The sequence below is a fragment of the Haliaeetus albicilla genome, chromosome 19, assembly GCF_947461875.1.
Source record: "Haliaeetus albicilla chromosome 19, bHalAlb1.1, whole genome shotgun sequence".
NCBI classification, from domain to species: domain Eukaryota; kingdom Metazoa; phylum Chordata; class Aves; order Accipitriformes; family Accipitridae; genus Haliaeetus; species Haliaeetus albicilla.
The window spans coordinates 2,952,537-2,968,599 of record NC_091501.1 but is presented as its reverse complement, the minus strand read 5'-3'; the positions used below and the strand labels follow the sequence as shown (position 1 = coordinate 2,968,599).

The window sequence follows — 16,063 nt, the reverse complement described above, 5'->3', positions numbered from 1 at the left end:
TATCCACTTACCTATTACTGTACTACCTAACTGCCACACACCTCTCTCCCACCTATCCACCTACCTCCACACCACACACCTGCCAAATCTGCCTGTCTTTCCTTCCTTCACGGCCTTTCTCTCGCTGTCCCCCAGCCAGTCCATTTCTTTGTCTCCCCCTGCCCAGCTCTTCTGTCCTTCCCTCTCTACAATCCATTCCTCTTTCCTTCTCCCCCACTCTGCCCATCTGTCTGTCCGTCCCCGCTTCCCACAGTTCTCTCCAGCTGATGCACATGTACCCCAGTCCACCTCTCTCCCCTTCTCTCCCCCCTTCACACACTTCATCTCTTTGTGTCTCCTACACACCCAGACCCATGCTTGCTCTCTCCCATACTGAGAGGAGGCGGCGGCAAAGAATTTGCTGCTGACCGCTGCATTGCTAGGAGGCAAACACATGGCCGGCCTTGTGCAGGCCAGTTTCTGCCTGAGTGCCCCAAGTCACATATCCCCAGCATCATCTCCGGCACTGGGAAAACAGATGGTATAATAAATGAGCGCAGTCTGATAAAAGGAGGAAAGGGTGCCTGCCTCGGATGCCCCTCGCCCGTGCAGAGACACACATCCAACATGGGCACCGCTCTCTCGCTCCTATACCAGTCCAGTTTCGTGCCAGAACTAGCCAGCTGAACAAGGCACAAGCTCTACCGCAGTACCAGATGGAGAGGAGAGGGGTAGGAGAGGGTGGTAGCGGATAGAAAGACCAGTGGGTTTTTTTCTGACAGCAGCTTATAACCCCAGAAAAAAAAGTACATGGGGGGGATCAAAGCAGCCTTAAGGTAATGGGGAGGGCTGTTAGCATGGGAGGTGTAGCAGAATTGTGGAGACATATGGTTATAAGCCCCCCATGCGCAGAGACAGTTAGGAGGAAAAAGGCCAGAGGCATGGACAGCTTCTCTACAGACAGTAGAAGAATCAGATATCAAAATGGTTGTGGACCAAGATGGCATCCAGCGATCACTTCTGTCTTGGTGAAGAAGGAAAGCCACCCGACTGGCAGTCTTAGCTGGGAGGGCCATCCAGAGCAATGACTTAGTCCACCTAAGGGAAATATCCCCAGGTCTCAGTAGGTGCAGAAACTAGAGGACAGTCCGCATTACTCTGCTTTTGCTCATACCAGAACTGTCCTCCTGCCCTTACCCAGTTTCATGACACTGTCCAAGAATGCTCCTTTACCTCCTCTGCTACCTTCCTAGACATCTGCAACCAGAGACTTGCAGCATTCTTTCCTCTGCATTTACCTCAGTTACAAGAAACCCATACTTGTTACCCACCAGCGTTCCCTGCCCATCTAATGTTTTCACATTCATTGCAGCCTGATCTCTCTCTGCTGACAACAGCACTGAGAAGCATCATCTTAACCCTGTAAGACGTATTTCCTAGACACTCTGTTCTGCTGTCCTTACACGCTGATTTTATGCCTGATGCTTCAGCTGCAACCTGAATTCCAAAACTTGAGTTTCACAGTCCCCAAACTGAAGCCACCCAACATCACGAAAACAAAGTCCTAGAAATAGCACACAGTGGCCATGCACAGCTGTTAGACTAAGAGAAAGTGATGCTTCACAGGAATCAAAATAAATTAGCAAAAGCAGAGAAAGGAAACCAACACAGAAAAGAGATTCCTCCCATGCAGAGCTGAAGGCATTTTTTATTGTAGGTAATTTTATTCATGAACAGAGTGATTTCTATTTGCTTTACATTGACCTCACACACATTGCATTTTTCTATTTTTTTGAGGTTAAATATTGATATTCTGGGGATGTCTTCCACAGTATGAACTGATCATGAAGTTTTTGTTGTGAGATGTCAATGCTCAAGTTGCAGTGGACAATTCTGCTTGGTCAGGTGAGCAGATGAATATAATGTACTCAGGATACTGCAGCACAATTAGGCATAAGTTTATGTGTTGTTGTTCCCCCCCCCCCCAGGAAAAAGAAAAAAAGAAAAAAAGGTTTAAGCAAATAGGTCACCCCACTTTCTGGCAAAAGAAAATAGACATAGCACTGGAACTAATTTGTGTTTTAAATGATACAAAGATGTGTAGGTAACAATTGCAGGCGTCTATTTCCCTCCACTCAGAAATCCCCCTGGAAGAACTGTACTCAATCTGAATTTCCAACATCTCTTTACACTCTTCCACCCTGATAGTCTCATAGTGTCCTTAGCTTACCTACTCTGTTTTTTCTGGTCTCACCTGGATATGCTGACTCCAGCCACTGCTCCTCACAGCATCACAGCTTGCTGTTCTTATCTCCCCACACTACTCCTAGGCTTGTCATTCTGGATTCTCGCTATTGCCCTATCAAATCCCAACGTCAACCCTGTCCTGCAGACTTTAGCCCACCCTTGTTCTAATGCAGGCCCTACATCTTGAACTGAAAGTGATGGCCACCATTGACCTTACTCATCACGGCTCTGAATTCCCCAAACTAACCTTGGCCCCAAGATCTTGGCCCTGAAAAATCTCTGTTCAGTTATTTATTCTTACTACCTGCCCTCCCACCTGCAGTGTCATCCAGCTCTACCCTGTATCCTCATTTTCCCTCAATGGCTCATGCAAAAATTACTTTTCCTCCCACTTTATTTCCATACATCATTCTACAAGCCAGGAAAAGCCTTACGTCTTCCCACTGCTAATTCCCACCCTCCCACTCCACCTCAGCAAATCCTTTGGGCTCTTCAAGAAGGGATATAAACCCCGCTCTTTCCTACATATTCCTATTCCCCTCCTGCTCCTGCATTTGTCCTGTTGGGGACACAGCAGCTGACCAGTTCTGCTGATATACCTACTCTGCTCACAGTCCCTAACTCAAAGTCCTCATATTGTGTATTTTTCCAGTACTTGTGCAAGAAGATTACAGGCTCCACATTTCTCCAATTGATGCATATCTGGCTGGAGGGAAACTCATCAAACTGACCCCATCCCTGACCCCAGCTTGACATGTAGGGTCTGTCACATTTCCCTTTTAAACATTGCCAGATTTGGATTTGATCTCAGAGACTAAGAAAGAGAGCAATTCCAGGCTTCTCTTGACAAACAGCTCTAGGGGAGGAAATATGTAAAGCTGTGACAGAAGAATGAGAGAAAGACCCCCAAGGAGTGAAAAAAAAACCACCAAAACTTCAAATCAGAACAAGAACAGCCAGTGTCTGTGAAAGTTACACTGCGGCAAGCTCTGAAGAGCCAAGCTGAGGCTGCCAGGACTCAGCTGGGGGTCTCCTGCCAGGAAATTACACTCTAGACTGAGCAACATCCCCATCTCTCAGGTGGCTTCGACAGGGAGTCACAACAGCTAAAGAGCCCTGAAAAGACTCGAGACTGAGTAGCTCTCTTCTTTCTCCCTCCCCCAAGCATTGTTGTTCCGGGTCAACAGAGCCAAGGGCAACTGGCACAGAAGACATTGTTCTCAAGGCAAGATGACAGCAGGAGGAGGAAATAGGATGCGAGAAGCAGAGAGATGATGTGCCCTTAGGCTAAGAGAGACGTTGACGGGGCCAACATGGCCCTTGAAGAGCTCCTGCTCAGACTCCACCTCTGCTGCAGAAGGTCCTAGAAGTCCCTTAGCTCTAGCTTCCATGGAGTACCATCTGCAAGATGGAAAAATTACTTGCTAAGAACAAGCAGAGGTGGCTATTCTCCATCAAGAAGTGGATATGAGATAGGAAAAGAAGGACTGAGAATGCATGGGGAGAGAGGGGTCCCATCATGTAGGTGTCAGGAATAGGAATGTCTTCCTGCTAGTAGCAGATAACCTGCCATCACACTGCTGGCTTTATACAGGCAGATGAGACAACTGCAAGCAGTTGCCACCTGAATATCATAGATACGGTAATTATTAAAAGCAGAGCAGAGTCTTGAGGCGGGGTATGGACCCCCATGGATCTGTCTAAGCACCAGTAGAAAGCAGTTGCTGCCTACAGAACAGAAATGCAGTGTTTTCCCTGCTGTCAGCACCTGCGTCAGGCTCCTGGTTTCTCTTGAGATACAGCTCCTAATTGGGATAGATTGTACGTTTTCTGCTGTAGCCCAGCCCAGCTCCCAGTTTAATTGCTAGTTTATGACTTAGCCTGTTTCGTGCTTTCCACGCTACTTCTTTCCCCACTTAATCTAATAGAATTATAGAAAGTATTGCTGGGAGGACCTCAGGAGGCCACACAGTTTATCCTTCTGCCCCAAGGCAGTATTTCATTTTCAACAACATCATGTGTCTTTTGCTATCAGGTCAGATTGGTCCAAGATGTATAGCGGGTAAAGAAATGAAGCTTACCCAAGGGAGTCAATTGGCATAAAAGACTAAATCCAGCCCTTTAAGTCACTGAAGTTGTATCAGAAGTAACCCTGGTCCAAATGGTGTCATTTATCAGATTAGTTTTCTGAAAGATGTCTTTTCTTAAGTTTTAAGTCTCTAAAATGAACAAATCTCTAGAAGAAACTGTTCTGACAGCCCCATTTCAGTATATTTAATGCTTTATTATGAACAGCAGTGACCACTCCATTGTTAAGACTGAACAGATCTTATCACAGTATGATCAGCTTTGAAACTCCTATTAACTCCCACAATAAAACCTGGTCTTTCTGCATTTCACTCCACAGTAGAATATGTCTGGCAAGACAAAACAAAACCATTAAAAGTCTCTTTAATATGACAACTTTACACAAACGAATTTCCAGTAAAATTTCAGAATGTCAGTCAGCTTCTTAAGGTTTTTTCTTCCAAGACAATTTAGCTAAAAATTCCACTTTTGTTTTCTTTCGTCTATTAATCTCTCCAAGAAGAAATGTCTTGCAGCCTTGGGAATAGATAATGCAGAAATTAGAAGGATAAAAAAACCCAGCTGGTGATGTATCAAGCTAAGTAAAGCGGGCACAAGTGTAACAGGGATTCTGTGGAGCAGAACCAGGAGGACCAAAGGAAAGGTAAGAAGGAGGGACTCCAAGAAGGAAAGAATGTTTTTGTCTAATCAAAAAAGCAAGGAAGAAAAAGGACTACGTATCTCTTAAAAATGGTTAAAGGCCTGTTTGCTTCCTCCCCCTTCTTTTGAAATTTCAGTTCTGGTTGAGCTGGATCTCTTCTGGGTTGTAAACACCCATGCTGAGCACCTGCAGCACTGCACAGCTGGACAAAGTAGGGGAGCTGTAAGAAGACAACAAGCTTCCTGGTCAGCAGACAGGCTTTCTGCCTTCCTCCCACTGTTCTCCACAGTGTCTGTAATTCAGAGTGATGCTAAGGCTATAAGCAGCAAACATGCATCCTCACCCTACAGACGTGACCGCAACAGTTACTGAACACAGTAAGAGAAACTTAATAACGGCTTCAGACTCTTACTCATCCTGCTTGTCCAGCTCACCTACTCACTACTCTAAACTCCTTCACATAGACACAAAACTATTTTCCACAGCCTTCCCATATCCGGCTCCCATGTTCTCTACCCACTCTTCACTACTAGACTCCACAATCAAGGTCACAAATAAGCAACAAGCATCACCTGCATCATGCTGGTATTATATAGGACATTAGCCAGGAAGGACAATATATTATGCTTTTAAAATGCATTTGGAAGGACTGAGATGGTTGTTGTCAAACATACCATTTTGAAAGGCATTAAATTGTGTCTACATTAGTGCTTGAAATAGTCCTGTAAAAAGCAAGTTGGGCAACATGCTTTAGACACAACCTCTTTTCTAATTCTAGTCATGGCCTGTGGAAACAGGGAAAGGGGCAGTGGGTGAATCCCTACTGCTAGCTAATTAGATCATACATTTTCTCTCTCAGGCAATACATCTTTCCCTGCATGGGATGCATTTTTCTTCACTAACCTCTCAAAAGCAGCTTCCCTATAAATCACAAATCACCACTGCAAGCATTCCCTTAATGAGATCCTCCAGCTTTTGCATTCATTTCATAAAACAGTGTTCACCAATCTTCATCTTACTGGTGCATTTAGACTGTTTATTTGAAGTTATGGGAGGTTCTTCTGGTACAGAGAGATTGAACTCCCTGGTTAAAGATTGCATAGGATCCATTTTATCACCCATTCCCAAGGCGTTCATACCCCCCACATACCACGTCACAGGCGGCATACACACCTGGCATGCTATTTTCAATTTGGAAAAATATCTGTCTTGTGTTGTAATCACATCATCAATAGAACCAGGGGGAAACGAGCTACCAAATCAAAACAAACCTTCTTCAGACCTTTAACTAGATCAGCACAGCATCCGAAATAACTTTTATTCTTAATAGAGGTACTAGCACCTGCAGGCAAGACTCCACTCAGCCCATGTAAATCAACAGACACCCCCCAGGATTAACAAGACAACCCATGTAAGATACAAATGCTGGTAATGCTAATCCAATTCAAAAAAGAGGGAGTCTCCTAGTCACCCTAAGCCCATGGAGGAGTCCTTCATTCTTTGGAGGAAGCAGGGGCTTTCCCAGCTGGTTCTGTCATTTTTTGAGCTGGCTTCTAGCAAAAGAACCTACTTGTTTTCTTTTCTTGTGGGCTGAGCTCCTACTTAACCTCTTTAGCTGGTATTCATGCTCCCTAGCTAATTCCCAGCATCAACACACTGTTGCCAGTGCAATGAGACCAGCTGCTTCTCCAGATTCTTGAAGTGCTTCATAAACTCTGCTACAACATCTGCAGCCATATTTCTTATGTTCAATCCAATGTACTTTTTCCTAGCACTAGGCATAAAAATGGTTTCAAAATGCACATATAAAAGTCTTGAAACACAGATTCCTGAAAAGCCTGCCTGAAAAATCACTCAGTGCTTGCTCTCTACAGAATTCAGCTTCCCTTGCCCAAGGGAGGCTAACATAATCTGGGAGAAGAGAAAGGTTACAGTGTTGAACTTCTCAGTGTTAGGCTCAGTTAACAAGGCAGTACCTCACCATGGATGCTTTCACATACTGCATTAGCAAATAGACTCTTACACATGCAACATCAGTACTCCACACAAAAGAGCAGTTCTCTCTAGGCTTTTACCTTTTCCGATACGAAACTTGTAGCCAGACACAGCTGAGTCAGAGTAACTTAGCCAGCCTGTCTTTCATCTCGTTAGTCCTGTTTCCACTAGCAACATCAGAGTGGTGGTCTTTAATCCGAAATTCAAGGACAAGCAGGGAAAATTTAACAACAAAGAGGACTCTGATTCTAGAAAGGGATTGAGAAGTGAACTTAATGAGAACACAGTATTGCCAAGTCCAGCTGACGAAAAGAAAAATGACACAGAACCACATAAGATGACAAAGACATGAAGAAGAAAAGATAATTTGTTTTAAATTTTGGACTCGTCTTTAGAATAAGAGAGATATTCTTGCTATCTGACCCCATTTTGCAGATAAGCCAATCTGGATGTGACTGTAGGAAGTCCTGCTCACTTCAGGAGAGGTAGCTTCTTGAGAAACGCTGGGACCAGCAGAGGGCACTGCGTCACCAAGTGACAGCGGTACAGATGCAAGACGGCTCCTACCAGGCTGCGAAAGTGAGCCACGTTGAAGAAAAGGAACCAGATTCTAGAAGTCAGAAACACATACTAGTCATCAGCTTATCAGTCCTGCAACTGATAAGAATAACACTGGTAAAACAGGCCTCAAACTCTGGGCACTCCTAGAAACACACCTAAATCCAGCTTGGTCCCCACACATCTCCGTCACCATGTGTTAATTTTAGGGCACAGGCCTCCTACCAAAAATGCTTTCCAAGCAGCAGGGCCAAATCAGTCCTGCCCTGCAACATACATGTCAAGGTTGGGCTGCTTAAGTTGAAAAACATCCTGTCAGCTTCCTCTCTTCTTCTCCAAACCTCTAAATCCTTGCCTGTAGCAGCAGGAAGTCTGTTCAGACAAGAGACATGACAGTATCAAAGCAAAGAGCTGGCAATTTCCATTCTGCCCTCCCCTTTTACTCCCCGCCTCCTCCAACCTAGCAGACTTTCAGTGAGCAGAGAACCAAGTTAGAGGACACGAAAGGAATGCTGAGGTAGCAGCTTCAGAAGAGTGTCTTTCCACTTGCTTATTTCTAGCTTATTTTGAATTACCAGAAGATGACCATAAAGAAGCAAATAGCTCATCTTTTTTTCTTCTCTCTGTATTCCATCCTGCAGGATTCTGGGCTCTAGAAGAAGCTTAGAGGGTAAATCAGTCATACCAGTCATGGCCCTCAAGCTAGTGAGTGAAAAGTTTCCACTTTCTCTTTGTACAGTTGGTGGAATGACTTTGCCAGGATGTGGAAAGGGGCCTCAAAATTTTTCATCTCCTTCTGTAAAGAAATAAGAAAGTTGTGAATGACAGATGGAATAAGCATTTGACTATTTCTGCTCTAACTGCCTCACAAAAGAGAGACTACAACTGAGGGTGAGTTAGACAACAAACAAGTGGAAGAGAGCCCCCAATTATCTTTCTTTACCTGAAAGAGAAGATAACTTTACAAACACCCACTTCCACAGATGGTGGAAGGAGCAGATACTCACCACTGACATCTCACAGTATTCCAGGCCATGTTTCTCAGCCCACTCCTGTGCTTGTTTCTGCTCCACAACTCGACGACCAACCAGGTCTGTTTTATTCCCCACTAAGACACCTACAGAAAAAAACCCATGAAACAGGAAAAACAACAACCCAGAAATGCTGACTTGTTAGCAATAAAGGCTGGAACATTTGTAGAAGTAGCTGAAAAAGTTGGAGGCGTGGAGAACAGTCTACAACCACCTAGAAAAGGTTCCACAAAGGAAACATACTCATGCCTTATCTGCTTTGTGATAAAAGCAAATGGGTTGGAAGAAGCCATGCCTTCCCTTGGCTTAAAATAAATGCTCTAGGCCACATCTCAATGGGAACAAGTGCTGTCGTACAAGAGGGGAGCAGATAACAAGAATCTCACTCATTTTTACCTGGGATGTGCACTCCAACTGCTTGAGCCCTCAGCTTCTCCAACCACTTGGCACAGTTGTTGAAAGACTGCTCATTAGTGACATCATACACAACGCACAGGACGTTGGGTTGCTCCCACTGCACAGCAAGAAAGGAACATTGTCAGCTCTAATGAAACTGATGTGGTCAACAGCCAGTCCGTGAACACGGCAAACACAGATGCTAAGACAAAAATAAAAAGCCTAACATACAGGAATCCTATGCCCTGGCTGAGGTTTCACATTTCAGTTGAGCTGACTAAATGGATAGCTGGCACTGGGAGAGGTAGTCTTGCTCTCTTTCCCCATTCCTGTCTGCATGGTCCTGTTCCTTTATTTGTATTGGCTCTGGCACTCATCTGATCCCTGGGGAAGCTGATTCTTCATGCTGAATCGGCTTCTACAGGGGTCCCTTGCAAACCAGACATAGTGCAAGGGCAAAAGTGGAATTACCTGTTGTAGAACAATGAACCATTAGGTTGCCTTAGCCATCCTATGAAACCTCACATCAATTAATTGATTCTACCTCTCAAAATGAGATAACACAATAGAGAACTGTACAGGTAAGGACACAAATGTGTGAAGGAAACAACCAAGGGCAGTGTTATACTCAAGGACAAAAATGAGCCCTGTTGGATCAAACACATCACTATAACACAAAAAAACCCCACTGTTGGCATAGCATCAAAATAGAAGTTTTTCTAAGAAATAAAAATAACTTTAACCAACCATACACAGCGATTCTCCTTTAAACATTCCTATTTCTTTTGTAAGAAAACTGAATGACTATCTGCTTTCCTTCCTCTGGAAAGTATTTCTTCTAGTACTTTTACAAGTTTTAGAGAGGTGGAACAGGATGCATTGGCAACTGAGGTAATTGCTCCCATTTACACTGAAGACAAAGTTTGCTACATCTGCCAGACTGGGGAGTTCAGATCTTCAAAGCAAAAGCACTTCTTTGGAAGAAGAGGACAGTTACATAAGACTTACCAGTTTCTCCAGCATTTCAGAAAATAGATCTTTTCCTGCAGAGTCAAAAATGAAGAATTCCTGAAAGCAGAAGCAGAAAGAAGGCTCTTGCCAGGAAAAATGCAGTGTAGGGAAAGGTTTTGAAAGTAAATACTGGAACTTGTAACTCCCGCATTCAGTACAGCAGTGTTGTGTCCCTAAGGGACAACTTCCCTGCACTGACAATACTCCAGATAGTATGAGAAAAGAAATAGCTATTTTTCATGTATAACCAATAAAAGGGTTACCTCCAAAGCTCCAAGTCTGGTTTCCATCCCTACTGGAGATGGAATATGTGGAGCAGGAAAGTAACCTGTGCTATTTATACAAAATTATACACGTGGTCCACATTCCACTAGTGGGAGTATAGGGCATTAAGGGAGACCCTAACAGGTAAGTTCCAGCTTCTGTAGTTCTAAGAAACATGAACTAAACCTGAGTGCCCTAAAGAACAGAACAGATTCTTAACAAAGCTGGCAACAGCTTTGGTTTAAGATGTCATGTTGGATAAAAGTATGTAACACTTCTATTTTTAAGATAAAACTAACCCTGGAGTATCAGCAATTGTACATGATCAGCCTCATTTCCTTAATGCAACTTAATGGCTTTATGAACATGCAGAGCGATCTTCAACCAGAATGAGACTGAAGTGAGGTTTGAGCTCTGGATGTCTTTCTGACCCAATTTATGTCACAGAAAAACTCACCACACTATCACTTGTCTCCGGAACTGATACAGCTTTCACCAACAGTTCTATGCCCGTTGTCTGTCAAGAAAAATCAGGAAAACAAGGATCAGAGGAGTTTTTAAGAGCCTGTTCGACTGTATACCAACTATGCATTGGACTGAGGCAATTCTTGTGAATCATTACAATCCCATCAAACATAGACTGCTGGGACCTCCTCATAACTCTGGTAACATACTCCCACCTACATGTCAAAGCCAAGTAGATCTGCTCTGATGGAGGAAAAAGACAGAGAAGAACCAACATCCAGAGATTTGCTTATACGTAACTAAGGGTACTAGCTGAAATCTGCAGGGCTACGTTCACTATCACATTGCTGCTCTAAAGCACGCCTTACAACGTTTTGCACCAAACGTGTGATCAGCTAACATATGGGACTGAGGTTATTTGTGCCTCTTCCACCTTTTATCTTATTCTGCTTTGTAGCTTGTTTGTTTGTTCTATTTCTATCCTTAACTTCTGGTTTCCTTCTTTATTTCAATGAAAAAACATATTTTAGGGGATTTTTTCTCCACACTCATATTTTCCTTTTTTTACTTTACTTATATTTACTTTTATTTTTATCCTGCTTCTGATTAGTCATCACCATTGATTCTCACACTGAAAGACTGCAAACTGTATCCTCTTCATCTGGGAACAGTTTCTGTAGATTATAATTATCTTGGGGCTATGCAGCACATCTTCATGTTTGCATAGTGATAAGCGCACTGTCCACACGCACACTTAATAGTTGGAATTAAAAGCTTTCTCCTTCAGCAATGCTTTTTCATAGAGCACTCCCTAAAGAGGGAAGCTCTCTAACACCACAACAGCTTGTGAAAACATTGGTTCAGCAGGAAAATTATAAAATTAAGTAAATTACTCTGCATTAAGTTTCAAAACCAGCACTCACGTAATGTAAAGACTTACAGAATAGTAAATGGTTTCTCTTCAGAATCTAGGGTGTAAGAGAAAGAAAACCCTGTAAGACCTTATCTTGAATGCCTCAACTTAAAATCATATTATTTATTTTGTTCTAGACCTTCTTAGTTTTCTCATGCAACTTAGAAAAGTGTTGGATAGCAGTTTGAGCCCATTGTATGCTTACCAGTGTGTAGTTCTTCTGAAAATGAGCCCCATCATTGTGGAACATCTGGGCTAAAGCACTCTTCCCCACAGCTGGATCTCCTGCAAAACCAAAAACATAAAAGATTTTTGTTTCATCTTACAGAATCTTATTTTCCCCCAGTTCTGTTGCCATAAGAGTTTCAATGCTGTAAGTCTGAATACAGGCAAAATAACTGTCACAAGAAGCACAAAACAATCTAAAAGGTAATACCCATGTGAGGAAATTAATATTGCCATTATGCATAATGGTGTTGACATCAGATTTCTGCTCTGTGTACGACAGTAAAGGGCCCCCAGATCAGGATGGAACTGCTGTTTGTTCTAAAATTCATGCCTACCCTATAGCCTTTACCTAAGAATTAAAATTTCCCAGGTATGTTGTCATGTAGAGAAAAACACGGTGTGATAAGGGAGACTGGGCTGCAGAGGAAGCTACTTCCTCTCCTTAGATTATCCATTTCCCCAGATTCAAATCCTTGTTATATACTGAATTTAGGGAAGAGACAGGTCATTTATATACTACAAAGCTGCTTAAGCTGGTAACATTCCTCGATGAACTCTTCCTGCTGACCCTGCTAAGAGAGCAACTCTTGCTGACTCAATGCTGCTGGTGGCTCGTTAGTTGCATCCTGGGCATAAAAGAAGCAAACGTCACTTGGCTGGAGAGAAAGAACCTGCTGATTCATCCCTATATGGAAGAAAAACCAAAGGACTTTAGTTTTTGCTCTTCTAGAGCCAAGGCTTTCTGGTACAGCTTGCACAACATTTCGGGCAAACCTGGCAGCTGCCTGCTTTGGCCCACCATTACAAAACTCTGTAAGATCCAAAGCAATGGCAGAGGACTGCAGAATTCACATATGCCCATATCACTCCATGAAAAAATATCATAATCCTTGCAAAACAAAGACTTAACTTAATGTTCCCAAAGGGCTTATCCACTCTTCACATACCGTCTCAGTAGCCTGGATAGTTCAAAGAACAGGAACCAGGAATTAAATACCTCAGTGGTTCTAGCTTTACCCTTAAAGGAACGCTCATGGCAGCCAAGCCTGGAATACAAGTCTTTTACCTTATGTTGTTAATACATAAGCCCAGAAATGGGTATATTTTGACCCTATTACAGCTTCCTAGATGGTGTTTTGAAGGAAATTGGTAAAGCTATCTGCTCATGTAATATTATAGAGGAGGAAGGGTGTTTTGGATAGTGACAATTGCTCCTAGATGCATTAACCAAATGTAGTTCTTGTTTAAACATTTTTAGCATGCTTACTTACTTTGAGCTGAGTTGGGCTCATAATATTTAGACAGGAAAATCTGGTAAGTCAGCTTGTTTGTTCCCTGATCAGTTCAAGTTTGTGCTGAAGACAACACTCTGTTCTGAGTGGAAGCTATTCTGTGTTTCAATAGACAATTAGATCCATCTTTGTAAAATGAGATAGAGAAGCATACATTGCTCCAAACTGTGCAGGCATCATCCAGTGCAAATTTTTAACTAATGTGTTGCCTTTCTTCAATTTGCCAGCCCCAGTTGTTCTTTCCCTCTTCTTACTCTTTGTCATCCTTTTAGCCCATTACATCACTACACTTTCTCAAAGTAAGTTTCCTTGCCCTTTTCATTTAGTTTGGTGTCATCTGCCAGTACTGCATCCCACAGTATTTATTCCATCCATATTTCTGTTACTCTGCCAGAATCTGTAGTGTGTCTCTAAAATGCCTGCTACTGCCAACTGTCTTTCTACAATGAAAACCTTTTTGGAGTGTCTCCATAGTAAGCTTAAACAATAATATCTTCTATTGTGTGTCTGTAAATCATCCTTGAGATAATACAGGAATTGTTTTCTATTGTCAAGTTAATAGACTTTCTTTTGCTAATAAAAGCCCTTTTCCCCTGTTGTTCTCTTTGACCTTGGTGCAGCTCCCAATACTGTGAGCTACTCTATTCTTCCTAACCATTTCCTTAGGTAGGCAAGAGTTTCCTGTTCCATCTCTGATGTTTTTGCTCCTACCTATTTAATTGCATTTTCTTGTTCCCTTTAGGTTGTTGTGGTTACTCATCTCTTATGTCTCTTTCACTATATTGGTCTATTCTGCAAGAGGGAAGTTATTTTGCCTGGTCTGCTTCATTAATTTATTATTTTTAATAATACATGGATATTATTGTAGTACTTAGGAGAACTACATATGGGACAGAACCTTCCTGTGGCATTGTGAACAGAATTGAAAAGGCAGCTCCGGACCCCATTAGGATTAAGCACATAACTAGGTCATCCAAAGAAAACCTATATGAATTTAAAAGGGTCATCGAATTGGCCTTTGGTAACACTAAACAACAAAACTTGAAAGACTTAAGCAAAGCCTATGTTTTGGGACCTGGAAACTTCCAAATTGGAAACAATGTGTAAGTTTCAAATCTAGAAGACAGGCAAGATGCTCATGCTGTCCACAGTAACTGTCAACAGAGGCACAAGGGAGATTAATTCTTTTGCATTTGCCAAAGATCACACCCGGCTTTGTGCGAGCTGATGGTTAGCTACTTCTGAGGTTAAAAAAAAAGGCAAACATCTTATTCTGGATGAAAGAAAACAGGTTTGGAGCAAAGAGTTAAACCTGGGACTTGTCTGCACACAAAAGTTTTATGGATTTGTGCTTCTGGCTGAGGCTGCATAGAGCTTCAATGGAGAGGGAGGGGAAAAAAAAGAAGAAAACATTTTCTTCCCGCAGTGTTAACAGTCAGCTGTACTTACTTTTAGCACCTCCATAATCCATCCTGACTAAATAGACTGGTGTCTTCACCTCACTTTTTTTCAGGTTAACCTCTGGTTTGCTTGGGGAAAAAGACGCCTCTGTGAACTGCACATGCTTCATCCTTCTACTCTTTGCTAAGACTCTACCCTCCCATCACCCTCTCAAAATCATCCCCCCCATTTCTGACATGAATTTTTCCTCCAGCACAAAGGGAGCCTCCCGTATGAGACAGGACTGGGATGCCTACCCTGCTCCCTTCACACTTTCCCCATCCTCAGCCCACCTTTCCACACTGCAGAAATACTCTTTTTTTTTTTTTTTTTCCCCCTCCTTTCCTTCTTTCAGATCCTGTCCTTGCATTTAAGCTGGTCCGACTACGCTTCACACCCTCCCTGAACACAGCTCTTGATTCTCCACATGTGGTAGGAGGGAGAGGGTACGGGGTGGGCAATGACAAACACCATTCCCACCGTTCCCGTCCCGAGGGAGCTGAGGTCCCCACCTCTCTCCTGTCGCCTCTTTCCCCATCTCTTCTCCGTCGGGGCGATCCCTCGACGAGGAGCTGAGAGAAACCAGGCCGCCTCCCGGCGCGGGCCCGCTCCGGGGCTCCCTCCTCTCTGAGGGGAGCCGGGCGTCCCAGCGCCGCCCCCGCTGCTGGCCTCGCCCCACCCCACGGAGCCCGCTCTAGGCCCCTAAAGCCAGCGAGGCGGATGGGACCGGACGGGCCGGACTCACCTGCCAGGAGGCACTTGGCAGCGAGTTTCACCATCGCCTCGGCCCGGGGAAGGCGGCGGCGGGCCGGGATGGCGGCAGCGGCTGCCGCCACCGCGCTCTGCCGCGGCCTTAGCAACGGCGCGGCCCTAGCAACCGAGCGCCCCGCCTCCTTCAGGAGGCCACCGCCCGCCCAGCTCGGTTGGCTGTGAGCTCTGCTCATCAATGCTACCCGGGGTTGTTATTGGTTCTGTTGTCTTTTCCCGCCCACCAAGCGTCCTGTCATTCAAACCCGACCCCCCCGCCCCTTCTAGTAGCTAAGGCGGGGCCCCGCGCTCAGCGGATGGCGCCGTGGCGTTACGGGGACAACGGAGTAGTTTCTGCCCAGCAACTAAGCACGTTTTCAGGAGGCGGCTTGTTATTGGGTAGAACACAGGGGACCGTACCACGGAGCCGTAATTGACCCACTGCGGACAGGGCAGAAAATAATAAAGTTACAGGCAAAGAGCTGTGTAATAGGGACGCGGCAGCACCCAGAAGGGAAAACACAAGTGAGAGCGAGGGAGAGAAGCCGCCATTTCCTGCCTATGATCCCACGGAATGCAATCGTCCGTGCGCAAGCGGCCTCCGCCGCACGCCTGGCTGAGTGTCTCCTTGCGCATGCGCGCGAGCACACGCTCCTCTTTGCCCCCCGCCCCGCCCGCGGCCCTCCTGTCCTGCGGGGCGGGAACGCGCTATTCCTCTCACCCGCCCCGCGCGGGCTGCTCTGCGCCTGCGCAGACGGCTTAACGGCGC

At 44.4% G+C, this 16,063-nt stretch overlaps 1 protein-coding gene across 7 annotated transcripts; it reads right to left on the bottom strand.

Moving 5' to 3' along the window:
* Positions 1 to 1,658: 1,658 nt before the first annotated feature.
* Positions 1,659 to 15,452, bottom strand: IFT27 (intraflagellar transport 27). Of its 7 annotated transcripts, none has more exons than XR_011328816.1 (8): positions 15,293 to 15,452; positions 11,793 to 11,872; positions 10,667 to 10,726; positions 9,943 to 10,002; positions 8,935 to 9,052; positions 8,515 to 8,624; positions 7,030 to 8,303; positions 1,659 to 4,830 (listed from the first exon to the last, which is right to left on the bottom strand). XR_011328816.1 is itself a non-coding variant. In XM_069807323.1 (7 exons), the coding sequence occupies exons 1-7, from the start codon at positions 15,324 to 15,326 to the stop codon at positions 8,205 to 8,207; spliced, it is 561 nt and encodes a 186-aa protein (XP_069663424.1). In that variant the 5' UTR covers positions 15,327 to 15,452; the 3' UTR covers positions 1,659 to 8,204. The 7 variants fall into 7 exon arrangements, 2 of the variants coding, with proteins under 2 accessions (XP_069663424.1, XP_069663425.1); XR_011328818.1 differs by having other exon boundaries at positions 1,659 to 1,915; XR_011328814.1 differs by having other exon boundaries at positions 1,659 to 7,197; positions 7,373 to 8,303.
* Between the last annotated feature and the right edge of the window lie 611 nt (positions 15,453 to 16,063).

Bases quoted from the DNA above. Each gene is read 5' to 3' on its own strand.
- IFT27 (XM_069807323.1), bottom strand. From the start codon at position 15,326: ATGGTGAAACTCGCTGCCAAGTGCCTCCTGGCAG. The intron at 10,003-10,666 runs GTGAGTTTTTCT...TTCTGCTTTCAG, and splicing joins CGGAGACAAGTGATAGTGTG to GAATTCTTCATTTTTGACTC. The intron at 8,625-8,934 runs GTAAAAATGAGT...TTTTTTCTGTAG, and splicing joins AGTTGGAGTGCACATCCCAG to GTGTCTTAGTGGGGAATAAA.